This window comes from Pinus tabuliformis, chromosome 2_2, assembly GCF_031772625.1.
Source record: "Pinus tabuliformis cultivar Carrire ecotype Pingquan chromosome 2_2, CPIR1, whole genome shotgun sequence".
Lineage (NCBI taxonomy): Eukaryota > Viridiplantae > Streptophyta > Pinopsida > Pinales > Pinaceae > Pinus > Pinus tabuliformis.
Genome location: NC_142300.1, coordinates 778385517 through 778397652, shown reverse-complemented (window position 1 = coordinate 778397652; position 12136 = coordinate 778385517). Strand labels below are relative to the sequence as shown.

At 31.1% G+C, this 12136-nt stretch overlaps 1 protein-coding gene across 1 annotated transcript; it reads left to right on the top strand.

The window, feature by feature from the left end:
* The first annotated feature begins 7711 nt into the window (after positions 1-7711).
* On the top strand, positions 7712-11327 carry LOC149195000 (oligopeptide transporter 7-like). The gene is made up of 7 exons (XM_089408052.1): positions 7712-7922; positions 8024-8583; positions 8676-8773; positions 8901-9470; positions 9556-9811; positions 9921-10103; positions 10484-11327. The coding sequence occupies exons 1-7, from the start codon at positions 7862-7864 to the stop codon at positions 11099-11101; spliced, it is 2346 nt and encodes a 781-aa protein (XP_089264178.1). The 5' UTR covers positions 7712-7861; the 3' UTR covers positions 11102-11327.
* Positions 11328-12136: the final 809 nt, after the last annotated feature.

Below are 12136 nucleotides of genomic sequence, written 5' to 3'. Positions count from 1 at the left end.
GAAATATTAAGAACATTGATGCATGTGAAAGTGAAATGTATCTTGAAAGTATTTGACAAGATATTTTGTAAATAACAATACTTCGTAGAAGGTATGGTTTTATCAAAAGTAGTTGCGACTATTGTTGTTAGTGTGATTAAGCAAGGGTAGCTTAATGGAAGCGTAGTGATGTCACTATAATTCCAGTAACACAAAATATAAGAACCAATGAAAGGTAAAATGTTGTAATGTTATTTACAAATGTAAATGTGAATGTATAATGATTACAGTTATAATATAAAATATTTTTACATAAAATATATACTAATGATCTTCTAAGTTGCATGTTGATTATTATGTGGAAAATTTGAAATGAACACCACCCATGTGACATGAGATGTTAGTTATTATCTCCTATCAAATTTACTTTTACAAACTATGGGGCACATGCTGAGGGTGAAGTATGAACACATGATGTACATAAATTTTCTTTATGCTTTAATATTAAATACAAAAAATATTCATATGGTCAGCCATGTAAGATTATGGTGGGAAAATGTGCTAAAGAGAATTTCACATCCCATACAGTTACATGACAATTGGGAAAGGCCCAAGAAGGGTTATGGGCAGAGGAGTTGCCTGCCTGAATTTTCTCTCCCTACAGATAGATTATATTAGCATGGAAAATTGGTTGGCCAAGAAGGTGAGAGAGGAAAAACCTAAGGAAACCCTATTGGTTTTGGAGCCTAGTTGGAGGAGGCCCAAAAGAGTTATTTGTTGAGCTTTAAATTCCTCAAGACATTCCATTGTCGGAGGAAAATGAAAGACACTACCAAGAGGAATCTTGTCCTGAACCAAGTGTGGTCATTGCCAAGGGAGTGTCTTAGATTGAAATTGGCTCAATCTGGTTAGTGGAAACAAATTTTGATTGGTTGGGAGAAGAATTCTTTTAGTCATTATCTTTTTCATGGGAGACTATGTTGAATAACCAGATAAGTGATTTGATAGAATGAATTTGTTTTGTATATTTGTGAAAAAATCATTGTACATCTTGACAAGAAAGGAGCCTAGCGCTTTGGGGGGGGACTACTGGAAGTGAAATTCCTTTATTATATTACCAGTCTTGTGGATGTATATAGAAATGACTAAGATAGTATGCACTTTGTGCTGTTATGAATAAATTAATCATTTCGATGATTAAAGAGATGTATTCTCTCTAAGTACTTTTAGAGGTACACTGACTAAAACTATCACTTGACATTGTATAAATAATTGATAGCTAATAATGTTGTGATTAAAAGTAATATTATTTTGTTTGAAATATAATAATAGGATTTGTTGGTCGTATGCCACAGGATGCTTGCCATGGAGGCTGATAAACCACCCAAGGTGCTTGTTGTTGGGTTGATAAACCACTCTTAGAGTTCTTTCCACAACTAATAAACCACCTATAATTAAATTATACCATGAAGTGACCATGATTTCCAAGAGCATCGACAACTAACAATAAGTTGGTATAGAGACTTTGTTTTTATGAAATTGAATAATGTGTAAATATTTAAAAATAAAAATTGAATATTTTTGTAGCTGTAAATGTTTATCATTATTAACAAAACATTGTTGTTTTTACTAATTAGTATTTATTGAACATAAAATCCTTCATTTTGTAGGGGAAGGACCCCTTTCTTGGTTGTTTTGGTTGCAAAACTATCTTGACTAGAGATAGATGTCATAATTAATAGATGATTTAAAAAGTAGATTGTGAAGATAAAAATAATTTGAATAAAGGTAAAGTTCTAGTGAGAGATAAAGACTAGGAAAAGACATAATAATGAAGAAAGAAAGAAGAGATGAACACAGAGGATACTGTGATATTTAACGGGGGAGTATGTAATATCCCTGTCCATAGAACCTATCTTTGACATTCATAATTTAATAACGTAAAAATATTATGGTATTAACACGTTTGAAGAAACAATTGATATCAATAATCATGTTTGAATTAATTTGTAACTAATACGATGAGCTCTCTTGCCCTATCAAATAAAAAAAAGAAGGAGAAGGAGGCAATTTCTAAGGATGGATGAGCAGTGCAAGAAAATATGGATGGGTAAGGGTTTTATTCCAGGGTACAACTTCATATGGTGAGTTCCTCCATCCTCAAACACAGGGCTCTAGACCGAATTTAAGTGGGTTTCGTATCTTTATAATTTTGACAGTTGAATATATTGACTCCTTTGTGCTTAGTCTAGCTCTTGGCATCATTCTCGGAGAATCCACATTGCCATTTTTCCCATGCCCTTCTCTGCCGAAGTGGTGAAAATCGATGTATGTTGACTTTGGTTCATTTGAATCTCCTGTCCTATTATTATTATTATTAAAATGTGCATGGCTAGAGACCTCAACCTTCGAGCTATTATTGGACCCATCTAAGTTGAGCATATACAAGGAGCAAGGAAAAAGGAAGTTATCTGAGGAATGCATATAGGATTTCATGGATATTGTGCATAAGAGATAAGTACCCATGCCATTCTTCTTGAATGAAAAGATTGCATACACATCTTTTGCATTAGAAAAAGTATCTATTTTCGTGAAGAAAAAAGGTGCATTTGAATTGTTTGCATAAAAATATTAGCCATGCTATTTTCTTGGAAAATACTAAATGGTAAAAGATAAATAGATTGTGCTAATCTTTTCGAAGAAGAATGGATATGAAACTTTTGCATAAGATAGAAGTAACCATGTTATTTTTTGAAAGATTAAATATGCTTTTTTTTTGCATGAACTGGTAAGAATCAAGGTGATTTGCTTGAAAGGTTGCATATGAATCTTGTGCATACAAAGATAAGAATCCATGCTATTTTTCTTGAAAAAAATTATGTGTTTGTATGCACAGAAGTAATGACGATTGTGTTAGATTTCTTGAAAGAGAATATGTGTTCATATGCATAGGAATAATAACTATTATGTTAGCTTCATTTTGGAAAAAGAATATGGGTTTACGTACACCAAGATAATAGTTGTTGGGATAGTTTCTTTTGAATAAGAATATGTATTTGGATGCATAAGATATTATCTATTGTGCTAGTTTTCCTTAAAAAAATATATGGGCAGTTACGGTGGTCTTTATTTTGGAAAAGAATGTGTTCTTGAATGAAGAAAAGAATAATAGTTGTGGTGATTATCTCTTGGAAGGATTTATTTCTTCTTGTGCAAAGACATAGTGATAATCATGGTGTTTCTTTTAATATTATCCTACTCTTGTGGGCAGAGGTAAAACATATCTTTTTCTCTTCTTATAATGATGTATGGATAGATGAGCATGCCTTGGTAATCTTTATGTATTTTATTTCATGTATGTGAAATTTGGAGGGACAGACATGTGTCATAACGATACACATGTAAATATAAATAGACATGTTTTTAATTAATGCATGTGTGGTGTCCATAAAAGAGGCATGTCCCAATACTTTGTATGCATTTTATTTATGCACATGAAAAAAGGTTGAAGCATAACTAGTAAAGATTTATTACTTGGGTTTGATAAATATTTATATAATCATGATGGAAAAATTGCTAACAATAGTAATTGCAGGAAATAAATGTGACTTATCCAAAGAATGAATTAATTGTGTTTAATTCATCCCTTATACAACGACCGAAAATGGATTATAGTTAACATTATGATAGGTAATAAATTGATGTTTCATGCATAATGAAGGATTGTTAAAAGTAGGATAGTCCACTACCGAAAACAACTGGATGACAAAGATACAATGCTCGAGGAAGTATGGGGTAAAGTGTTTTGATAACATGATTCTAGCTACTTATTAAGATGATATTTTTTTCTAAGGATTTTAACAATGGACAAGGGATGGATTCCATAGCCGCCATTGAGTGAGGGGCGAACACGAACACAAAACTTTTAATAAAATAAATGTTTGTTGGATTTTCCCTTCGGGGTTTCCAAGGTATATCAATGTCCATTTATGTGTCTGCCAATTTTATCATTTTGATGATATTGCTACCTTGCATGACGTTGACACTTACACCATCAAATATGTGATGAACTAGCCTAGTAAAATAGACAATGATAATGATGCAAGCTTACAACATAAAATTTTATGTTAACATGTTGTAATAATGATTGTTAGGTTATGTGACTTGCCATACCATTTTTAAAATTACTTTATATAATGCCGATAATTTTATATAATAATAAGGAAAAGAAAATAGACTCAATCATTGAAAATATTACATACTAATAAGTCTAATAAAAATATTATATATATATATATATAAACTTTAATAAAATAATATTTTATTTCTTAATGATTTTGATTATTTGATTTGTTTTCTATTTTTTTTTTATTTTTAAAACCTTTTCCTATTTAATTCCTATTAAATAATATTAAAAAAATACACATTTTTATAATGTACTAGCTACGTGTTAAACATTGAAAAATTATACATCCCTTACGTGTTAAACATTGAAAAATTATACATCCCTTTGAAACTAAATTATCCATTCAAAGCACCTATTTCCTAAATAAAACACACATATTTTATATATAAAAATATTTCTTTATTTAAATATTAATTTTTTTTCAAGAAATTGATACATATAAGATATTAATTAAAATATCAATTATATAAAAACATTTTAATTAATATTTAAATTAAAAATTAAATTTTACATTAGTCATAAATGATTTTATTATTAAAGCATTGTTTAAATCCCCAGTTGATGGTCTCACATGCCCAGCTTTACTTACAAATAAATCTAAATTAAAATATTTTATTTTGAATAAACATGTTAATATACTTTTTCATATTAATTTTTTAAATAATATGCATCAATTATATAAATTTTCGGATTATAGAAAATTATATAAATTTTCGAATTATAGCAAAATAAAACACCTGGTGGCTTCCTAAATTTTTTATTGTCCCGGCCAATCGAATTCTATATGATTAGTTGCAAAGTCTTCCGAACTGAATGACGTCATGCTGATGCAGAACTCAGAGTTTGTGCAGTGCATCAACGAGTTGTTGAATTTTAATAAACGACTCGTTGACTATCCCACGTGAAATTTCTGGTAAAACAATCTAACTAACAAGTTTGGGTATTTTTGGGAGAAACAATCTAACTAACAAGTTTGGGTATTTTAGGAATTTACAGATTAAGATTTATTTTAAATATGGATATGATTTTTTTTGAAGTGTAATTATTTTTATGTGTTGATATTATTTAAATATTTTATATAATTTTATTTATTTATTTAATTTTTTGAATTTTATTAAGTTGTAGAATGAGTTTTTCAGTTTAATGAGCAGAAAATTGTGGTGTAATAATTGTCTCTCACTTGTTATGGTTATCCAAAACCAGTACAAAATTTTAGTTGTCATAGTTATCCTAAACCAACAAAGTCACAATTATGAATTTTTTTATTATAACTATGAGTTTCTTCTTATTTTCTTTTATAAAGTATGAATGCAATACTATCCTAGCTTGTTTGTTTGTTTATTTTTATTTTTTAATCTTCGAAGATATATATAGGCAGATCCACCCAAAAAGATCACTAGTACGAAATATTAGTCATTATAGTTATCCTTAACCAACAAAGTCACAATTATGAATTTCTCTATTATTATTGAGTGTTAGTTGTCACAATTATCCTCAACTAATTCTCTCATAATTATGAGTCTCCTTCTATTTTCTTTTATAAATTATAAATGCAATTAATTACCTTAGTTTTCAATTGAGCTAACCCTCAAGTCTAACTATCCTAATTTAACTTACACTTAATTTTATTTTAAAGAATATAGAAGCCTAGTATTTATTTTAAATAAGTTATAGATACACATTTCTATATAATCAGATCAAATTTTTTATATTAATGAATAAATTGGATTGAAATTTCTTAAATTGATAGTAATTTAGTTTTTAAATTAAAAGTAAACTAAAACAATATAGATTCATCTTAATTCTTGATTTTTTAAGTGTCTAGATAAATCTTAATTTATATAGTAAGACATATTTTAATACATACCTATTACTTATATTTTATATATTTTAATTATGTTTTAGTTACATTTAAAATAATTTATTTTTCACTTTATCTGAATTGAATTGATTTTTTTTTTTTTCAACAATTTAAAATAAACATCTCCTCACAGAGCAAATTGGTGAATTGTCACCAATTTGTAGAGCTCATCCAAAGTAAAAATCTAAAAATCATTGCATGTTACTTTGCATGTGTCAACCTCTACTGCATTTATGTGGCCATTTTCATTTTTGTGTAATTTTGTATAATTTATTTATTTTATTTATTTTTTTAGGTTGTAGAATGAGCCTGTTAACTTAATGAGTGGAAAATTGTGATTTTTTAGTATAATAATTGTCTCTCACTTGTCATGACTATCCAAAAGTAGTACAAAATTTTAGTTGTCATAGTTATCCTAAACCAACAAAGTCACAATTATGAATTTCTCTATTATTATTGGGTGTTAGTTGTCACAATTATCGTCAACTAATTCTCTCATAATTATGAGTTTCCTTTTATTTTCTTTTATAAAATATAAACACAACTAATTACCCTAGTTTTCAATTGAGCTAACCCTCAAGTCTAAGTAACTATCCTAATTTAACATACACTTCATTTTATTTAAACAATATAGAAGCCTAGTATTTATTTTAAATAAGTTATAAATACAAATTTCTATATAATTATATCAAAATTTTTATATTAATGAATAGATTAGATAAAAATTTCTTAAATTGATAGTAATTTAGATAAGATGTTTTTTTTTAATTAAAAGTAAATTAAAACAATATAGATTCATCTTAATTCTTGATTTTTTTAAGTGTCTAGATAAATCTTAATTTATATGGTAAGAAATATTTTAATACATACCTATTACCTATATTTAATATATTTTTATTATGTTTTAGTTAAATTTAAAATAATTTATTTTTCACTTTACTTGAATTGAATTGAAATATTTTTTTTTATTTCTTTTAATTTAACAATTTAAAATAAACATCTCTTCACAGAGCAAATTGTCACCAAGTTGTAGAGCTCATCCTAAGCAAAAATTTAAAAGAAGTCATTGCATGGTACTTTGCATATATCAACCTCTACTGCATTCATGTGGCCATTTTTATTTTGTCATTGTTTAGAACTTAAGTGAATTGTAAATTCCTGAAATATTATTATTTTATTTTTGTTGATATTTTAAATTTATATTATTGTAGATGGTAGATTTACAGAATATTTTTAAAAAAGTAAAAAAACTATTGGATATTACTTTGAATGTATCACCTTCTACTGCATCCATGTAGCTATTTTTATTTTATTGTTATTTTGAAATTAAGTAAATTGTAAATTCTTGGAATATTATAATTTTATTTTGGTTGATATTTTGAATTTCTATTATTGTACATTTAAAAATATAAATAAAAATCAATTGTTCGACTCTCTAGTCACTCTACAATTCCAAGATATTTCAGGAATTTACAATGCTCTTGAAAGTGCCGTGCTGTTAATAACTTAATAGTATATATTAATTGTATATATGTAGCCATATTAATGGTATATATGTAACCATGCATATCATTTTTATATTAATAACTTAATAATATATATTAAGAGTATATATGTAGCCATACTTATCATGGTGGTTGATTTTGAAAATATTAGGAAATCAAACAAAAACAGAAAATCCAGTCAAGTTGAACGCACAGTCTATCTGTCCACTTGCATGGCTGGAACCACTACGTAAGTACAATGTTCCGCGTTTCAATTCGACAGCCAAGCGTTATTGCAAAACAAGAGAATAGTGAGTATATAAAACAAACGAGTACCGCAGGCAAGTAGGCATGGAGAATGAATATTGCAGAGAAGTAGTGATGGAGAATGAATATACTCAGAACTCATATGGTACATAGCATTCTCTTTTTTTTTTTGGTTTCGCATCGATTTCAGACTGTAATAATTGAGATCTAGTTCAAGAGGCCACTCTGTAATGGTTGTTTTTGCAGATATATCGTCAAGCAGCAGAAACGATGGAGGTGAGGAACATATATATTCTTGGAATGCAGTGGGAGATCCGGTGAGAGCCACTGAGAACACTGAGAACGAAGAGCAGATTCGTACAAGAGAAGATTCCGATGACCAGTCTCCGATCCAGGAGGTGGCTCTCACTGTGCCTACAACGGACGATCCAAACATTCCCGTGCTAACTTTCAGGATGTGGGTTCTCGGAATTCTGTCTTGCGTTCTACTCTCGTTTCTAAATCAGTTCTTTTGGTACAGAAGGGAACCCCTCTCCATTAGTTCAGTCGCTGCTCAGATTGCAGTCCTCCCTCTCGGCCGGCTAATGGCAGCATCCATAACGAAGAAAAAGTTCTTTGCAGGGAGCAAATGGGAGTTCTCGCTGAATCCGGGGCCGTTCAATATGAAGGAGCACGTTCTCATAACCATCTTTGCGAATGCAGGGGCAGGAACTGTATATGCAATTCACATTGTCAGTGCTGTCAAAGTTTTCTACAAGAAGAACATGAGTTTTTTCGTTTCTTTACTCGTTTGCATGACAACCCAGGTTAGGTTTTGACCATTTCTGCTCGAGTTTTTTTCCGAGGTTTGTTTAATTTCTTGTTGTCTGCAAAATTTCTTACTGTTTTAGACATGCAGATATTGGGGTTTGGATGGGCAGGGGTGTTTAGAAAATATCTAGTGGAGCCTGCTGCTATGTGGTGGCCTTCAAACCTTGTTCAGGTTTCTCTGTTCAGGCAAGGACTCTTTTTTCATATGATTAGATCAAAATCTGCACTCTTTTTATGTGTGGGTTTTTTGAGATGTTGGATAAATTTTGTGTTATTTAAAAGCGTTTTTCTGTTTCAATTGTTTTGGTTGCAGAGCTCTTCATGAGAAGGAGGAGAGGCCCAAAGGAGGCCTTACACGAAACCAGTTTTTCATGATAGCCCTTTCATGTAGTTTTGCCTATTATCTATTCCCTGGCTATCTGTTTCCCATGGTGACATCGCTGTCATGGATCTGCTGGATCTTTCCAAAGTCTGTCCTTGCACAACAATTGGGTTCAGGATTAAATGGCCTTGGCATCGGTGTCATAGCAATAGATTGGTCCACCGTTTCTTCTTACCTGGGAAGTCCTCTTGCCAGTCCTTGGTTTGCAATAGCCAATGTGGGAGTCGGATTTGTGCTTGTAATGTATGTGATAACTCCATTAGCATACTGGCTCAACTTTTATGATGCAAAAACATTCCCAATCTTTTCTGAAAGCCTCTTCACCTCCAGTGGCCAAATTTACAACATCTCCCAAATCGTTGATTCAAACTTCCATCTCGACCTCAAAGCTTATGAGGACTTGGGAACATTGCATCTTAGTACTTTCTTTGCTGTTACTTATGGCGTTGGGTTCGCTGCGTTAACTGCCACAGTGGTTCACGTCCTCCTTTTTCATGGAAAGTATGTTATTAGTCCCTGAATTCATCATATTTCCATGGATGCAAAAGCATTCAGAATGACAATAATGGGTTGTAATTTGATGCAGGGAAATTTGGCATCTCAGCCTATCTGCTTTCAGAGATCAGAAAGTAGATGTGCACACCAGACTCATGAGAAAGTACAAACAAGTGCCAGAATTATGGTTCACTGGAATTCTCGTCGGCACTATAGCTTTAACGCTTTTTGCATGCGAATATTACAATGAACAGCTCCAATTGCCATGGTGGGGAGTAATATTGGCATGTGGAATTTCCTTCTTCTTCACATTACCCATTGGTGTTATTACTGCAACTACCAATCAGGTAAGTCTATGCCTCATTCATGCAAATTGACCTCGAGAAAAATCATGTCGAGTTTACTATATCATCAATCTTGTATGAAACTAAATCTTGGATTGGGTTGGGCATGCAGACGCCGGGTCTGAACATCATCACGGAGTACATGATTGGTTATATTTATCCAGGCAGACCAGTTGCAAACGTTTGCTTCAAAACCTACGGTTATATAAGCATGGTCCAAGCCCTGTCATTCTTGGGGGATTTTAAGCTGGGACATTATATGAAAATCCCTCCTAGATCAATGTTCTATGCACAGGTATTTAAAATAGAATTATTTAATCTTGCAACAAACATACCTTGTCAGATAGGGAGTTAGAGTTTCATCAATCTTACATAGAATTTTTGAAAATTTAGAATGGCAAAATTTAGGTTAATTTTGAAGATAGATAGTAGAGTACACAACTCTACTCATATTTGAAATTTATTTCTCTAGAATCTGATTAAATTTACATTTATTGCAAAATTAACTAAAAGTATAAGTTTAACTACAAGTTTGTTAATTAAATTAACTAACCGTTTACGACAAGATTAGCGTATTCCTGGGGACGAAATCCTCTAGAGCCATTATTTCTTCCCAGTAACTTTTAGTTCGATTGGCGTGGTGGAACTGATTCGTCCATATAATCTTTGTTGCAGATTGTGGGCACAGTGATTTCAGGGATTGTGTACTTAGGCACAGCGTGGTGGCTCATATATTCCATTCCCAATATCTGCGACACTGCTCTATTGCCCGCTAATAGCCCATGGACTTGTCCAATGGATCGCGTATTCTACGACGCTTCTGTAATATGGGGATTAATTGGACCCAGAAGGATTTTTGGAAATCTTGGTGAATATACAGCAATCAACTGGTTTTTCTTAGGAGGAGCAATAGCTCCAGTTATAGTATGGCTGTTTCACAAGGCATACCCTGAGAAAGAATGGATCAGGCTGATCAATATGCCTATTCTCATCGGAGCAACGGGGATGATGCCCCCTGCTACAGCAGTAAATTATACAAGCTGGATACTACTTGGATTCATTTTCAGCTTCGTACTGTACAGATATAAGAAAGATTGGTGGCAGCGTCACAACTATGTGCTCTCTGGAGGATTGGACGCAGGATTGGCATTCATGGGAGTTCTTCTCTACTTGTTCTTGGGATATGAAAATATTTCATTGAATTGGTGGGGAGCAAACGTAGACGGTTGCTCCTTGGCATCGTGCCCCACAGCTAAAGGTATTGTCGTGGATGGCTGCCCTATGTTTTCGTGACAGAGCCGAGGCTTTGCAGTAACTGAATCTTCCGTTGGAGGTGTGTTTGGTGGCAGATGTTGTTACTTTTCCAATTAGATGTTCTGTTTTGATAGATTCTACTCACCAGAAGGGACTAGTCTCCAAGCCTGTTTCTTTCGTTTGTTTCCCTCTGTGCATGGAAAGGAACTTTGAATGCCATGGAAACTGAGGAGGCACCGACCTTTTGTTTTATATATAAATATAATATAGCTTTTAATTTCGGTATATATAAAATGGTTTTAAATTTTATAGCTGGTATTTAGAGTTTTTCTAAATCTTCTTTAACATGATGAATGACATCACATTTTAAATCAAAATTGTATATTGTAATATTTAGAATTTTATGCCATTGGAAATGAGGAAGGGTTATTCTTCTGCCTTTTGTTTTTATATAAATTTTTCGATATAAATTTTTAAATAAAACGGTTTGTAATTTTTTAAATCTCTCTAACATCATACCTGTGTATACACAGGTATGGGTGAAATTATTGTAAATCAATTCCAAACACTAAAATTTGAAAACATTATATTTTAAAATTAAAATTATATCTTATAATATTTAGATTTTTATGCCATAGAAACCAGAGAGGCTTATTGTTCTACCTTTTTAATGAAATGGTGTAAATTTTAGATATAATATTTATTATTTTTCTAATTCATTAATAACAAGATAGTATAATATATTAATGTTGTATTTTATAATATTTATAATTTTAAAGTTGTATTTTTATAATATTTATAATTTTATGGTAAATATTAATATTTAAATTTAAAAAGTGTGTTTTATGTTTTTCAAATAAAAGTTTGAATTTGACAAAATAGGTTGAATTAATGTTTCAAAGTATTTAAAGAAAGTCAAATTTATTGAATTGGATCTCTATCTTAGGGTCATCTATATTTATCTACTTTTTTAGCCTTATCACACTAAGTCAACATGTCACTTGTGGGAATTGAACTTATACGGGGAGGAGAACTAGCACTTTACCTAATTGCCAAGCTATGGACCTTAAACAA